The sequence below is a fragment of the Akebia trifoliata genome, chromosome 15 (genome assembly GCF_017979445.1).
Source record: "Akebia trifoliata isolate Shusen 1 chromosome 15, ASM1797944v1, whole genome shotgun sequence".
NCBI lineage: Eukaryota > Viridiplantae > Streptophyta > Magnoliopsida > Ranunculales > Lardizabalaceae > Akebia > Akebia trifoliata.
Genome location: NC_141389.1, coordinates 28,054,826 through 28,071,235, shown reverse-complemented (window position 1 = coordinate 28,071,235; position 16,410 = coordinate 28,054,826). Strand labels below are relative to the sequence as shown.

The 16,410-nt window shown below is 34.8% G+C and overlaps 3 protein-coding genes across 4 annotated transcripts; 1 reads left to right on the top strand and 2 right to left on the bottom strand.

Moving 5' to 3' along the window:
• Nucleotides 1–466: 466 nt before the first annotated feature.
• Nucleotides 467–2,743, bottom strand: LOC147385031 (uncharacterized). Of its 2 annotated transcripts, none has more exons than XM_086426459.1 (6): nt 2,569–2,743; nt 2,175–2,461; nt 2,000–2,076; nt 1,836–1,872; nt 1,614–1,719; nt 467–1,514 (listed from the first exon to the last, which is right to left on the bottom strand). In XM_086426459.1, the coding sequence occupies exons 2-6, from the start codon at nt 2,440–2,442 to the stop codon at nt 878–880; spliced, it is 1,125 nt and encodes a 374-aa protein (XP_086282585.1). In that variant the 5' UTR covers nt 2,443–2,461; nt 2,569–2,743; the 3' UTR covers nt 467–877. The 2 variants fall into 2 exon arrangements, with proteins under 2 accessions (XP_086282585.1, XP_086282587.1); XM_086426461.1 differs by having other exon boundaries at nt 467–1,493.
• A 4,291-nt stretch (nt 2,744–7,034) lies between these two features.
• Nucleotides 7,035–8,056, top strand: LOC147385030 (uncharacterized). The gene has a single exon (XM_086426498.1). The coding sequence runs from the start codon at nt 7,127–7,129 to the stop codon at nt 7,928–7,930; it is 804 nt and encodes a 267-aa protein (XP_086282624.1). The 5' UTR covers nt 7,035–7,126; the 3' UTR covers nt 7,931–8,056.
• A 783-nt stretch (nt 8,057–8,839) lies between these two features.
• LOC147385029 (inactive receptor-like serine/threonine-protein kinase At2g40270) lies at nt 8,840–15,132 on the bottom strand. Its single transcript, XM_086425673.1, has 9 exons — nt 14,744–15,132; nt 14,515–14,653; nt 13,330–13,401; nt 12,673–12,816; nt 12,438–12,578; nt 11,642–12,144; nt 10,802–10,992; nt 10,574–10,706; nt 8,840–9,715 (listed from the first exon to the last, which is right to left on the bottom strand). The coding sequence occupies exons 1-9, from the start codon at nt 14,850–14,852 to the stop codon at nt 9,117–9,119; spliced, it is 2,031 nt and encodes a 676-aa protein (XP_086281799.1). The 5' UTR covers nt 14,853–15,132; the 3' UTR covers nt 8,840–9,116.
• Nucleotides 15,133–16,410: the final 1,278 nt, after the last annotated feature.

Genomic DNA, 16,410 nt, shown 5'->3' with positions numbered 1-16,410 from the left:
TGACATCCAATCACAGGATCTCAGGTATGTTGAAGGTCATGAAGTTTGGATCAGATGAAAGTTCGGTCGAGATCTATCCTCTCGAATAACTCCCATATGATTTAAGGAAGATATAGATTAATGACATCATGTGAGTGTGTGTGTGTGTGTGTGTGAGAGAGAGAGAGAGAGAGAGTTGTTCCAAGCTCTAAGAATGGTAGATCAAGGATGTCTTTATTTCATCTGGTCCATCCAATATGCACGAAGGCAAGAGTTCCTTCAAGAATTCATTAGAGGCATTATAAATGCCTTGTCTTATTGAAGTTTGAAGAAATTAGTTCTATTTGTTTTGAATGCTTTAAGTATTTACTTCTCCATGTCATCAGTATGCCCCTGCTACTCGTAAATTTTCAATGTCTTGTCCACATATCTCCTTATCTGCTTAGCCCCCAAAATATGTATTTTGCATGAACAAAAAATGGCCTGAGAAGCATCGAAATTTAGTACATTTGGGAGACATGAGTAGGAAAATGTTAAAGATGTTTGAGGATAGGAGCTAGGATATACAAATATGCATTACATATTGACCTAATTAATGTTCTATTAACACTCTAAGAAGACCCATGCATATTTATGGTCTTTATTAAATCTGGCTTTTCAATGTAAACTTTTACATAGATTACATGTTTAAGTAACAAGAGAGACTATCCCAAAAGTAAATTGATCAAATGTGCTTATGGCCAAATTAAAATTTGAGGACTATGATGATCCATAGGAAAGATGCATGGCATGAATGGTAAATTAAATTTTAGTTATTACCTTATATTTTGGTGCACCATAGTGATCTTGTACATCCTCTTGAACAAGTACCAACAACATCTCACTAGAATGGTCTCATTCATATAGTAAGACCTAGAGTACTTTCCCTTGCTGAGTTCTTCCTACCATCATCTTCCTTGAACCTTCTTAGATTTGAGCCTTGGTTTAGATCTGCAGAATATCTTTCCTTCTTTAAAGGAGAGAATAGAGAAAGAGATAGATTATTATCAATCTCTTCTTCCTCCCAACTATTCCGACACTCATCTCGTCCCGACCTTAAATTCAATGACAGATTTAAATCGAGGTCACAGTCAATGGACTTCCTTTTCATCATGTTTCCCTCTTCTTCGGGTCTCATCAATTTTTTGTCTGTGTTGATTACACAATTCACTTTCTCATTTCCTCTTGCTTGCAATTGAGTTATGAAGTTTGGTTCCATTGATTTTGATCTATTTAGGGTTCGACATAATTCTCGATGGTAAAGCAATTGAAATTCATCAAATGCTTTATAGGTTCTTATACTTGTTTGATCATCGAAGGTAGAATTGTCGATATAGGATTTCCGATTTGTAGTTGTCCTGCCAGCAGTGTCCCCATAGTTCTTCGCCAACACTGAAGAATAAAATCCCGAGCTTGCTTTAATGTTTTGGTCCCTTCCAATGGAAGAACTAGACCTCCAGTTCCCATTAGTACTACTACAAGAAGCATCACTGTAACTGATCAGTTTGAAAGAAATACATATGTTAGGATCATCAACATATTTATGTCTTACAAAGTTAGATGTTTCAACTTTCAAGTACTCTATCACTCACTACCTGAAACTGGAAATTCTTTGGTCAAAACCTTGTAATATGTGAAGTTGGTTTGGGCTCTGACTATTATGATCCCCACTTTCCATAAGATACCCTTTGTCTTTTATAACTGTTGTACAAAGGCAAAACTCTGAAAACATTAGAAAGATGCCTGGTAACCAAACACAAACCCTAATTTTCATGTTTTGTAGATTCTAGAATACCCATTTGGACCAATCTGTGTACCTTGACCCTGATGATCAATCTTCTTGCTCCTATACATCTGATGCAACAAACAAAAAATGAAAAACTTAAACAAAATTGTGATTATATGAATTAATTAAGGAAATTATAAAATTAAAGGGTGTGTTAGGTTTTTGTGGCTGTTAATAATCAAAATATGAAATTACCTGTAAATGACTCTTGACATGAGTTAGGCTAAGACCCTTGATATTCAACTCTAGAAGTACTAGCTTAGGAGTTGCTCCTACACCAAAGGAATATTAAATGATGTATGGGGATTTTATTTTATTTTTACTCTGATATTCATGTAGATCATCAGAATGAAAAGATTTGATTACTCACTTTCTTGACCTCCAAGTCTTTTGATGGCATGAACGAACCGAAGATGGAGATCAGGAGTCCACCGAAGCCGTGGCATCTTGGAACGGACATACTGTCTTACCCCAGTCGACCTCTTCTTTCTCTCACTCTCCTCAACTGTGCTGTCGCTTGAACTCGCACTGTTCTTGGGCTGTCCATCATCTTCTCCCTCATCATACTCATAATTGTTCACAGATTTCGTCTTCAAACCATTACTACTATCACTTTCCTTCATCTTTCTATTTTCCATTCTAGATTCTTGCAAGAAGCTTTAGTAAATAAAATGATCATGAAAAAAAAAAATTAGAAAGGAATTAAATCCAAGTGATTCACAACATAAAGGGATGATCTGTTTCTGGAAAAAAAAAAACTATACCATTTATCTTCTCTCTTTAGTTATGCCCAAATAGCTCCTCGAAGAAATATCTAGGAAACAGATGAGAATCTACAAAACCATGGAGGTGATAACCCTTTTTCTCAAAACATTAAGAAACCTCTCTCTCTCTCTCTCTCTCTCTCTCTCTCTCTCTCTCTCTCTCTCTCTCTCTCTCTCTAACATTGATGTATTAACAATATGTATGTATGTATGCATGTATGTGGCATTAAGGGTACACATTTTTATATAGAGTGGCGATAGATAAGGATGCTTAGAATTTTTGATTAAAAATAATAAAGAAGGAGGAAAGAAAGAACGATAGGTTTAATCATGCATGGTTAAGGCTGTTAGATGAAATAGTAGATATAAGATAGGATTTTGTACTCCAGGTAGTTGAATAACTAATGGACTCAAGGGTTTCATAATCCATCCTGATATGTTGCACATGGTGGGTCAAAGTAGAGTGGGAGGTAAATAGATATATCAAACTCCCTGTAGTATGGAATATGTATTGGAGAAATTAATATAAGTGCAAGAGCTAAGCTTTGGGAAGTATGTGGAGCAGTGGAACTGTTCAAGTTTGCTAACCCTTGATGCTTGCTGTCGGTGATCACGGATTTGTCTCATTTCGATCACAGAAGAGTTAAAAAAACAAAACTAATATTTTTCGTTTCTAGATGATCGCAAGGTTTTTATACCAATATAATTTCTATTTTCTAATGCTCCCTTGGAACATTGAATGTTATGCTCCACACTGGATCATTGATGATTCCTAGGATCATTGAATTGCCTCTCATATTCTATTTATTTTTATTTTTACTTTATATATGTATAACAAAACAGTTTCCGAATGGGCTGATTTTTTGTGAAGCTGATCTCTACGATGAGTAGATCATCCTCACAAAATATCAACTGATTCTGAAACATCAAACCCTATGAAAAGTGATTACAAATTTACGGTTAAAATGAACAGTCCATGAATCTTTAACTTGTAAATTGGGGTTAGCAATTTCAAATGAGCTGATTTTTTGCGAAAATGATCCCCTCACCATAAAGATCATCCTCACAAAATATCAATCCATTCCAAAAAAAACTTACTCATATAAGACAAAACACATTGTCTAGAATATTATCTACAGCTCCCAACCCATATATATACATTATAGAGTATCGCATATCCTTGGATGTCCTTGAATGGGATCCTTCAAAATTTTCCCAACGTTGCAATAAAATAAGTCAGAAGACAACCGAGTTTCGAACACACAATTAGAGCAGAAATTTTTTTATGCTCCCTACTCCCTAGGAACATTGAATATAATGATCCACTTCCTTGGATATTTGATGACCAGGATCATGGATTTGTCTCTAATCTTATCATAAAATGGGTCCCTACAATTATTGAGGATTATACTTCATACATCCCATAGTGTAATAATTATCATCTCATTCGTCAATCTGATTCTGGATTCTGGGATTGATGTATACCTTGTGTTAAATATGAGTGTACACCCACATGTTCTTCCACAAATACCCATATAAAAGATAATTTAGTTTATCCTTTAATGCTTAAAAAAGTCAGATTTTTCTTGTATACACCCATGTTTTTAATAACTATGTTTTGAGGTTCGTGATATTTAAAATACGTTACATCCATTGATTTTGTATTAAAAGCCAAAAAAAAAGGGGGAAAAAATTGAAGGGTATCCATAAAAAACACCTATGGTTGTAATATAACTAAAATCATAGAATTTAATTAACTTAGTGAACTGGAACCTTTTATATAAATCATGTCCCATTTTAGGGTTACCAAGAGTGGAATTTAGTGAGAGCCGTGATAATATGATGCCCCCCTCTGATACACGCCCCCAGCACATAACCGTAGATCATTTGCCTCGAAATACATAAGATTTATAGTTATGCATATTTCGATGTAAATGATCTACGATTTTGTGATGGGGGCGTAGGTGGTTGTGTGTTAGAGGGGAGCGTTAGAAAATCAATACACATTTAGTAAGAAAGTAATGGTTTCTAGATTCAATAGGCATGGAAGAGTTTTAGGAAAAAATTCAAATCCAAGTAATGGTTTTCGATACAATAGGCATGGAAGAATTGTAGGAAAAAATTCAAAGCCAAGAAATGGTTTCCCGATTCAATAGGAAAAAAATTCAAAGCCCACATTCAAAGTTAGTGAACTGCTCTCATCCTATTCGTGGACATGGACATCATCCTACCAAACCAAGCCCGCATTTGTCTTGTGTTTCTTTTCTTATTGCCACTCTGATGTGATTTGGGGTTTCTGGCTCATAGATTTAATTATTCAAAAAATAGGATAGATTCTGAATTTGGAGTCAAACATAGAAATTTTTCTAATGAGAGGTGGTCCCTTTATAAGTTTTATAATTATGACTAATCATGCATGTGAGGATTATTAAAAGGGATATTTACGGGAAAAAAGAAAAAAATTGATCAACTTTTGACGGATTTACGATTTTGGCTCACTGTTCATTTTAATTACCAAAATTGAATGGCAACAACTATGGAGGCTTTTAAGTGACAATTTCGCACGTTTAAAGTGATTATTAGTCGGAATCATAAATTCTTCATATTCAGCTCACGAAATAGTAATCGACCCTTATTAAAACCCTCATCTTTTCTTATGGTGCTAGAGATTTACCTTTTAAAAATACTGGAAAAAAAAATTGTTTCTCTCTCTAGAGAAATCAAAAAAGATGATCTACTAGATTCAGGAACCACCACGTATGCATGGTAGCTGATTTTGATAGAAAAATACTATTTATTGTGTACAGAGTATAATCCAAGAGTGGGCCAACCGTATCTGTAAGGTCAACTCTTGGTTATCTATCGTATTGTTGTTTATTGCCTGAGAATATGTGAACCCTGAAAATGCGGATCACAACCACTAATATGAGAATGAGTATGTTTGTCCTTTTTGATCTTCAATATTATAATCATCCATTCATGGCATGACATGACATGGCATGCTGTCATGCTCATTGACCCTTTCAAGGGATTATTTTTTTTGCTAATAAAGGTGGAGATACCATCTTATTATATGATTTATTAATTTTTAATGGAAAAAAATGTGCCCTTTGTCCCTTTTTCTCTTAAATTAAAGTATAATGCATGCATTTTTTGATATTTGATAGTCTTTAGAAGAGGGTGAATTACCATTTCATGAGCTGAATTTAAAGAATTTACAATTCCGACTCATTATTCATTTTAATTGTCAAAACATGAACGATAAAAAATTTTGGAGGTTTTAACGTGACAACTTTTCAAATTTAAAGTGACAATTTCAAATTAGATACTTTAAAGCTGCGAAATAATCACTTTAAAACCTTTGAATTCGTTACCAATCATGTTTTAGTGCTTAAAATGAATAGTGATCCGAAATCGTAAATACATCAAAAATTGATCACTTAAATATCCCTTTAAAATATATATAGGAAAACTATTAAATAATTATGTATTTTGCCGAAATTATTGAATCAACTATGTTTTTATTCATAATAACCGTTACATTTTTTTTAAAGAGAAGAATCCTCTTGTTTTCTTTTCTTTTTTATTGATAGTCTGTTTTGAATAAGTTCAATAACTCGTTGTTGGTGGGATTTTAACCTAGGCCTCTGGTATCATCTCCCAAAGGTTTTACCAACTAAACTAGCTCGAAAAATCGAATGATCGATGTCATGTGGATATTTTAATGTATCTACTTTTTGCTTTTGAGATAATTGTAGGTTCACACGAAGGGTAAATAAGTAATAATAAATGTGATCTTACATCAAATAACTGTTTTTATAAAATAAATAATAATCATAAAATTGGATATACAACCATTTTTCATAACAAATGGCTGGTTTAGTAAAATTTTCAAAATACTCGGCTATTTTCATAAAATACCCTATAATTTTGGCTGTTTTACCACAATGACCAATATTTTGCCAAAATTATTGGTCTAACCTCGTTCCAAATATTTATCAAAAGGGGTATCCATTTTGGTATTTATTTATTTATTTCAAAATAAGTATCTTCTTTACTGACATTAAATTAAGTTTACCTTTATATGGTTTTGGATTAGTAAAAGTGAAATATTTTTTTTCAAAAAAGGGTCCATATTTAATTGAATTTATCTCTATAAAAAAAAAAATTGAGACAAAATAACTCAAGAATTCCTTCTTTATCACGAGCTCCTCTCATGATCAGTCTGATTTTTGGGACCACGACCCCTCATCAAGAGGTGGTCCCACTACTTGAACGGTCTGATATCATATTTTTACTAAGTAACTTTCCAACTAGATATCTTCACCGGTAAGCTTTTCCAAATCAATCTTAAATACATCCACGAGACACCCAAGTTTCAACTGCCTTTTAATAATTCTTTCAACTAATTTTTAAAAAGAAAAAGAAAATTGTTTTGGTCCTCTCAAACTTGTACTGTAGTTTATGTGTAGTTTTTTTTCCCTCTACTTCCATTTTCTCTTAAATATAGCAAGAGTTTTTAACTCATCAACATTGAAGCTCTCATCCCTTAATATTCATGGAAGAAGATGATTTGAGTGAGAGATGCCTTAGAAAATTGAACTTGAATGCACCAATCCTATCAACGAAGCGTGTCGGTGGTACCCAATGTGTGCAAAATTCTGATACGTATCGGTATGGCTCTATGAATGATACAAGTAAAAGAGTTCCATTTTCATGGGAACAAGTTCCGGGCACACCTAAAGGCATGGCGAGAAGAATCTTCGATGTTGATTATCCACCAACGCCGAAGCCTCCACCTTGTCTTTGGCATCCCCCCAAAGAAAAAATTGACGTTGATTGTGGATATTATGATGATCACATCGACAAGAACAACAATGTCGATGGTTGTCATGGTGATGATGGTGATGGTGATAATGATGATGTCTTCTCCGATGCGGTAGATATGTTCTCCCTATCAGAGTCATTTGACATTGTAGATAGCACGAGTGAATTACGTGATGTATCACCAAATTTCATTATACATCGTTTCCTCCCCGATGCAAATGCCTTGGCTGCTTCCTATGTTCCCACTATTTCTAGGAATTTAAACAAAACAATTCTTCCTCCTGAAGATTGTGCAAGGGAATCGATGGATATGGAACTATCAGTTGATTGTGTTCCTCGGGTGGTGAGGCGATCCTATTCGAAGGCTTGTGGGATTGGGCTTCTATTTCCATGGCGTGTGAAGCACACGCCATGTGGATTGGAAAAAAAACCCATTCGGCGAGGTTCTCCCATTGTGAAACTTAAAGGAAATGCCAAACGATTTCGAGGTGCTTCATTAGAAGGGTCTTCTAGAGGTGGTGCTAAACATGGTTGATTGTATATTAAGTTTCTCTAAACCATACCAATCTAAACTAGGGGAGGAAGATATGGGTTAGATTAGGAATGGTTAGTGAAGTCGTTATGTTGTTGAATATGTGTCCATGCAAAGTCATTTTCCATATATAATGAAATTATTTATTTTCTTTGTATTTTAGGATATTTGTTTTTCATGCATAATGATATAATTTTGAGTTTCGATAATACGACTCGCCAAGTCACACACTCAATTGACTCCCTGACGTGGACAAGTTCGGGTATCATAGATCTTTACGTCTTGGGATACACTTTTTTTTATGGGGAAGTGCAATCGTGTATCCAAAGGCATACAGATCTATGGTTCCCAAACTTGTCACATCAGGGAGTCGATTGAGTATGCTATCTAGCGATTCAATTATCACGACTCTATAATTTTATGAGATATATATGGTGGTATTTTTCAAAAATTTCTGTCAAAAATATTTGCAGTTTTAATAGTATCATCAGAAAATTATAATAAAATATTTTCCATATGTCAAAAGGGTTTAAAAATTAATATTTCATTCCATGAGAGTTTTGCGGGATGTTGTATAATGGAGGGACTGAATATTTAAAAAGAATAAATGGAATGAGAACTTATATAATATTATAATCTAATAGAATTTTAGTCAAAAATTTATGTGATTAATTTATAGTTATTATAGTTAACTAAATTAGGATTTCAAACTCTATAGCCCAAGATGTTGAAACCCTAAAAAATCTCGGCCCCTAGTACATGTAGTTCTTTAGAAGATGGTACTGATTTCAACTTGGTACTGTAGTATTGGAAAAAAAAAAAATGAATTAAATAAAACATTTTATTGAGATCAATTTATTCGAGAAACAATCCATGTCATGACATGAATGTCAAGAAACCAATTGAAAGATAGAACAGAAAAATGAAACTTTCTTGAGTTTCACAAGTATATTGATTTAATGCATTTTCACATTCATCTTTTTCAAAGAAAAAACAGAGCAAACAAACAATAAAACAACACTACTTTTCTCTGTCTCAGTTATATACAAAGTACCATTCAATTACTCAACAAAAGAAACCAGAGGTATCTTACAAACACATAAATGCTGTTGTGCCCATTCAATTAGAAGAAGAAAAAAATGAATATTTAACTTCCAAAAGTACGGGTTCAGCTTCTCACGTTCGGCTCTTAGCTTGTTTCGGCCGAAAGGATCTCAAGCTCTGCCCACCACAGAGGAGAAAGTCTCGGGGTTGCTTCATCCGGTGCCATTGCAGTTATCTCTCTTAATCGTATTGTAACCTCTCTCATTGTTGGCCTCTGCTGTGGGTTAGGATCGACGCAAGACAATATCACCTCACATAGTTTCTCGAGCGTGTCCTCTTGGAAAGATTTCAGCGTTGGATCGACCATGTCACAAAGAGGTTTCTTTCTTATCAAATAGTCCGATGCCCAATCCACAAGTGGGTCGTTGTCTGAGGAGTACGGAAGCCTACCCGTTATCATCTCCAGCAATATTAACCCGAAGCTATAAACATTTCCCTCTAGATCTGATGATGGTGTATATAACAGTTCTAGTCCAGCTGATCCCATATTGGCCACTGCACTGCCATTCCAGAAAGCGAAATCTGAGAACTTTGCTGCATAGTCTTCAGTCAGATATACGGTAGTAGATTGCAAGTTTTTAACAAGTATGGGTGGTGTCAATTGATGCATATGGTCAAGACAGTATGACATTCCCATTGCGATCCGCAACCGTGTGCCCCAGTCCAAGTGCTCCGCTTCTTTTACTGCAGCACCCACCACAATTTGATATTAGTGATTGTTAACCATGATTGTAACGTTAGGACTATATCAATGAACTTCTTGTCTGCATGACAAGTTGATTATATGTCGACACAATGCAATAGTCAGATAAAATAACTACTACTTCTCTCATCTTTATACGAAACATATACATGGTTTTAAAACTCGTTTTGACATCTCGTCTCGTCCGTGAACGAGACCGAGTTGTCTTGTTCAACAATGAGAAATAATGAACTGTGGTTTTAAATCTCGTCTGATACGTTTGACTTGTCTATCCTTCTTGTTTGTGGACAATACCGAGACATATTGGCTAGTTGTCTTGGTCTCGGATGAGATTTAAAACCATGAACATACAAGGCTTTCCCCTATAACAGAGGTCAACTAGCAACTTAGGAAGAAAAGGCCAAATACATTTGGACAGGTCAATCTAGAACTCAAAATTGAGTTTTGAAACCTTTATACATATGATACTGCTTTAGATAGAGTTGCATGGAAAAATAAAGAGAATTCATGCTGTTGACCTCAATGTTTTGGGATAAGGAATAACTGATGATGACATCTTCAAAGGAAAAAAAATCATGAAATATTAAGGTGAGAAGAAACCAGATTTTTAAGTCTATCCAAGATTTTCATATCAACCAACCAAAAAATTACAAATCAAAGTATGGGGAAAACTTCTGCACTAAGGTCCTGAATGGAAGCTTGGAATTTTTTTTGTTTTCCCTTGAACTTTTTTTCTCAAAATGAAATTTCTACCATTTTCAAAACTTTAATGCAGTAGAAATTTTCTAATAAGGAAATAAAAGGAACAATTTTCTAAGCTACCATGATGGGATACTCACTGTGCAGATGCTCAAAGAGAGTTCCATTTGGAGCGTACTCAAAAACCATCATCCTAGTGAAAGGTTCCTCTTCTTCACAAAACCCAAGAAGGCTCACAAAATTTTTGTGGTTAACTTTTGACAATGTGTCTATCTGAAACCATAATGAAACGCAAAGGTTAGGAAATGAATCAAACGACAGATACTGAAGGTGGTAACATAAAGTTGTGAATTTTGTTCGTAAGGCACCTTGGTCCTGAACTCCGCTTCTAATTGCTTTGACCAATCTTTGGCAGATGTCACTAAAGTAGACGTCACAGCAATTTCAACTCCAGTTGACAGTGTTCCTTTGTACATTGTGCCATTCGATGAAGAACCAATTACATTACTGAAGTCTTCACAAGCAGTTTCAAGTTCTGATCGTTTGAGCTTTGGTACACCTGAAATGAAATATCTGAATTATGGATACAGAGAAAAAAATTTGCAATAGTAACTTGATGAACATGCTTCAAGGATAGGCGACTGGATTATAAGACATGGAGAAGGGGGGTTAGAACCCTTTATTAGATGACTTCCGTCAAGGAGATATTGTAAGTAAAAGAAAAACACTTTCCTTAGTAAGATTTTAACTCTCACTAAGGGTCCTTGAGCTCAAATGGATTACCACATTGGCAATCCAAAACCACAGATCTCTAGATTTCATGGAAAACCTCAGACAAAAAAAAATTAAAATTCAAAAAAACAATTTTGTTTGGGCTTGATCCAAGGTTTTGAAAATGGACAGCTACCGAACTTCCACGAATCTCCCAAATTTAAAATTAAAATTCAATAGTGAAAATTAACATATTTTTTAAATTATTTTCTACAAAGTTCATAGAATTTTGTCCACTACGACCCTTAGTAAGAGTTGAAATCTTACTAAGGCTAGTCAGACTCTAAATAAAAATAGTTGACCAAATCAGATGATCACAACCATCCAATATATAGAAGTGTTGGTAAATTGTCCTTGCCTCTGACTGAACGCTATGGAAAATATTCATAGAATATAAATAAGAAGGAAGATATTTCCAAATGAGAAAGAAGAATAACCTGTAACAAACGCTTTCCGCAGTTGCCCACTTAATCCTGTGGCCCATGGTTTGACAACGACTACTTTAGTGCTTCGACAGATGAAGAAGCCAGCAAACAAAATGAAAACAAGAACAGAAGCCCCTATTCCTCCAGCCAAAATTAGCCACTTAGCATGATGTTTCTTTTGCGAACTTGATTGTTCTAAATATGAGGGGCTCGCTGAGGGAGAATGGATGGGTGGTGGTGTAGTACTGACAATGGGAGGGTCCACTGGTGGAGCAGGGGAAACCGGGTTGGGGGTTGGCACAGGTGAAGTTGGAGGAAAGCTATTGGTAGGAGAAAGTGATGGTGAATGAAACGGCGAGGGTAATGGTGATGGTGTTGGTGATGAATCAGAATTATTCTTCTTTTTTGTTTTGTTTTTATTAGTTTTGGTGTTGTCTTTGGGTTTGGGAGGACTACTGGCACCTGGCTCCTGAAGCAGTCGCCGGTAAGCTACATCTCCACCTTGGCCAATATTCCTAAAAAATGTGAGATCACTTGTCATGAATTCAACTTGGAGAATAATATTTCACTACCTTATGTCAATAATTCTATATAAATTTCCATGAATGAATAATATTTTGGAGAGGCTGAAGAATGCAAATAAAGCCTCCTATCATCCAATTCCATACATATGTCCCAGGTGAAACTTATTGAATGATACCGTATATAGTACTTAATGGGGTAAAACTAGATTTCTTCATAAAAGAAAGCCATCACATTGTTTGGGAAAAAAAACCGTCACATTGATTGTGCTCGACTATAATCTTACCATGAACTGGATATTCTGTCGCACGATATCCATTTTGCAGCACTTGATAACTGGTTCTCATCTACTTGAAGTTCAGAAAGCATACAAAGCTCATGAAGTTCAGGAGACATGCTACCTAGGAATCTGTTGTTGTCAAGTAGACTGCAAGTAAAATCAGAAGACAAGTTATTAGTTAAAGCATTAAAAGCAAGAGAACTTAAGGAACCTAAAAAAATTTATATGCATATATGCTCACAGTATTGCCAAGGACAGATTACTGCCAATGTCAGATGGAAGTGGTCCGCTGAAATTATTGTATCCTAGATCCAACACCTCTAGCTCTTTCAGTCGTTCAATCTCGTTAGGTATGATTCCAGAAAAGGAGTTATTGCGTAGAATACTGCATGGAAGCACCAGTGTTAAAATAACACCTAAAAGAGAAGAGAAGCAAAAAATAATTTAATAAATAAATAAACCAATGTGTCTACTACAAAATCACATTCTTCTTTTCTTTTCTTTTCACTGAGTTACTGATCTCATTAAAAACAGGCCAATTAAAAAACTAAAAAAAAAAACCAAAAAAGTCCGATAGAACTTCTCCTCCAATCATCTGGCATTTTCTTAATACCCAAAATCTTATAAACAGTTTAGTTAAACAGGACAATCCAATTTTTCACACGTATTTCCAAATTTTTACAGGTATACCATCTGGGCCTGTCTTTATCTTTCTTGATTGGTTACCAAAATGATATTTTTGAGATTACATGTCCAGCCAAGACCTAAATTATGACTCATTAAACCTGGATGTCTGTGATGGGAAACTTGACTTGAAGCATCTTCAAAGGAACACAAGATACTAAATCCAAGGATGTATAAACTTTCAAAGACTAGTACAAGGATCATAAGTGCTTACATGGACTTAATGTGAACAAGGTTACCAAGTTCAGGAGCCAGTGTTCCTCCAAGACAAAGATCTTTCAAGTTCCTGCAAGGACAATAAACCTGACTTCAGAATAGATCAAAACTCATCAAACGAAGAATTAAAGAAAATATCGTGTTTAAGCAACCATTAGAAAAATGCCATCTCATAATTTAGTGGCAAGTTAGCAGCATTACTTTCAACATGGCTACATTCATGTATCCATCCAATAAATGTTGCATATTACAGATAATTGCCCTAATCTTTCAAAAGGTTTTCCCTTTTTTTTTTCTTTTTTCACTAGGCAAGCAAGAGTTAGTGATCAATGGTGAAGGCATGCCACACACAATGACATTCACTGAAAAGCATGCCAAGCCCATGGAACTGACGTGGTAATTACAGGAAAATTCTATGTGACAGCAAGTATCATGAACTATGATGCATAATTCATAATTATGTTTCCTACTTTTCAGGAATAAAAAATTCAAAAAATTCAAAAAAAAAAAATGGTTTTGATGCTTGATTGTGGCAAAATTGAATCTTCCTATGAATTGGGTTAATAAAAATTCTTGGAGAGATCAAAAGGGTTGGTCGGCATGGCCATGTTTTAGAATTTAATAGAGGTCAATCACTATTAAATCCTGGATATCAATTAATGGTTAGGGCATTATAAATTTGGAGGAGTAAGGTTTGGTCTGATAAAGGCTCAAGCCATCAACACCCATGCCGAACATGAGTTTGTGCTTATTTTTAGAAAACTATAATTTTGTGCTTCCACGGCCTTTTATCAAGGTGTCAAAATTTGCAAATTAAACTTCAAGTATTCATCTATTTTTTCATGCAGATTGAACTTTTAAGTCCATGAAATAAAATCTTTGCCTCAATCATAAATGTTTATAAACATAACTAAGTAAGATAATTTAAGGATCTTTTTTCTATGAGAATTACGAATATGAATGAGAATCCAATTCGTCTTATTTACTGCAAACCGTGTCAGTTAGCGAATTTGAACAATTTTCTGACAAATTAAGATTAAGATACAGAGCAAGAAAACCAAATTCCATTCGCACAAAATAACAAACAACATCCGAGCACCATAAACCACAAAAAAAAATTCTAACAAGTAAAATAAGATCTTGAATCAGTAAAGAATTAAAATAAGATCCGAAAGTCACTCACAAAATCACAACTTTTCTATCGGAGCACTCAACTCCAAACCACGAACACGGATCCTCATCTACATCATTACTGTTCCAATTCGACAAAGCTCCGTACGGATCCCTCACAACTCTCTCTCGAAATCTCAACAGTGCCGAACCTGCATGCAATCAAGAACAACTAACTTACAATCAAAAACGTCTAACTTACAAAAAAATAAAAATTTACAGAGTTGCTGCAAATCACTTACCTTCAGCGTTGAGAGACCAACAAAAAATCAAATTCTGATACAACAAACACACAACTAGCAACAAAGCTAATTGAATTCTCAATCGATTGAATCGCGAAAGTTCGTCCATTTTCGAGTAAACGAAACCGTTAATTTCTCCAGTAGATCGTTCTTCCTTATACAATCGAAAGTCAGAAACTGATTCAAATCTCAAATCCCTCAAAAGAATTGATTGTGTATTAATTTACAGGTCGAATGCGTGATAGAAAGATAGATAAATCAAAAGAAGAAGTTTTCTTTTGTGATCTCTGCAAGCTTTCTTAGACTTAGAAGAGTTGAAAACGCGTTTATCGGGTTTTTTTTGTGGACTAAATATTTTATTATAAAATAATTTATTAGAAAAAAAAAATACCGAAAAGTTACCGATATAGTTTGAAGTGGATGTATCGCATGAATCTCATATATATGAGCTGACACACACTGGAGCATTGAAGTTACTTACGCAGCGTAAACGATAAGTTTGATTTCTACAACGCGTTTTTTAAAAGTGTGACGAGTTCGATACGGTTCGAATTTAAGGGTGCCGGCGGAAGACTTTTCAACAAATTATTACTATAAGAGGTGGAAGTGAGATAAGCCACTAGAATGTCAATTGTTTTACGTAGGGTATTTATGTTTGAGGAAAAATCAAGTGATACTCTTAAATACTCATTCCATCATGTTTGGTCGTGTCAAATTCTGCCACGTGTTTGACCCATAATTTTGAACTTGTCATTTTTTTTTATTTTTTTTTATTAACTTGTCATCTTGATTTAATTTAGAAGATCGATCGACTTAACTTGAGAATAGAGCTATTATTGGGATAAGTCGTGCTTAGATTGAGTCTTAAACAAGTTGATGCTAATCGAACCTCAAAATCCTAATTTGAAACTTACTCATCGAGCTAGGTGGGGCTACATAGAGACATGTCTATAATAGCCCAATATGACTCACATTCTTATATACGAGTTCATATGTAAATATAATGGGTCTTGTTAAGGGTGTCCTAAGGGCACACGTTAAAGTTCAACAAATACTCTTTGGGAAGCATTTGGGGGTATTTTTTTTTAGGCATTTTCGATCAAAATTCAATTTTCAAGGTTCATTTAATGCACTTTAATGTGTGCCCTTAGGGAAAATATTAACAAAATCCAAATATAATTATTATAATGATATAAAATAAATTTTTGGATATACTTGTCATAGTAGGAAAAAGCATAAAGCAATTAGGAGGGAAAGAAACTCCCAATAACGTACAAGACCTTTGAAGTGTTGGAACAACTAAGTGGACAAGCTCACTTTGTATGTATACTACAAGGGAGGTTGGACCTCCGAGGTGTTGGAACAATTGAGTGGACAGCTCTTCTCTCTGTTTATGTTCACCAAGGTGGGGTGCGGCCTAGGCTTCCGAGGTGTTGGAACAATATAGTGGACAGGTTCACTGTTTGTTCATACTTGGTGCGTGAGGAGGTCAGGGGCTCAAATAAGAAAGAGAGGTTGGCATCAGATTTAGATAAAAAAATATTACTCTAATTTAAGAAAGAATTGTTGATCGATTCATTTCCTTGATTGGCAAGGATTTCGGATTTACAGAGAGATAGGCTATAAACAAAAATCAAATTCTGATACAACAAACACACAACTAGCAA

Bases quoted from the DNA above. Each gene is read 5' to 3' on its own strand.
- LOC147385031 (XM_086426459.1), bottom strand. From the start codon at position 2,442: ATGGAAAATAGAAAGATGAAGGAAAGTGATAGTAGTAATGGTTTGAAG. The intron at 1,873-1,999 runs GTAATTTCATAT...TTGTTGCATCAG, and splicing joins ATGTCAAGAGTCATTTACAG to ATGTATAGGAGCAAGAAGAT. The intron at 1,515-1,613 runs GTAGTGAGTGAT...CAAACTGATCAG, and splicing joins CAAAGAATTTCCAGTTTCAG to TTACAGTGATGCTTCTTGTA.
- LOC147385029 (XM_086425673.1), bottom strand. From the start codon at position 14,852: ATGGACGAACTTTCGCGATTCAATCGATTGAGAATTCAATTAGCTTTG. The intron at 10,707-10,801 runs GTGCCTTACGAA...TTATGGTTTCAG, and splicing joins AAGCGGAGTTCAGGACCAAG to ATAGACACATTGTCAAAAGT. The intron at 9,716-10,573 runs GTGAGTATCCCA...TGGGTGCTGCAG, and splicing joins TCTCTTTGAGCATCTGCACA to TAAAAGAAGCGGAGCACTTG.
- LOC147385030 (XM_086426498.1), top strand. From the start codon at position 7,127: ATGGAAGAAGATGATTTGAGTGAGAGATGCCTTAGAAAATTGAACTTG.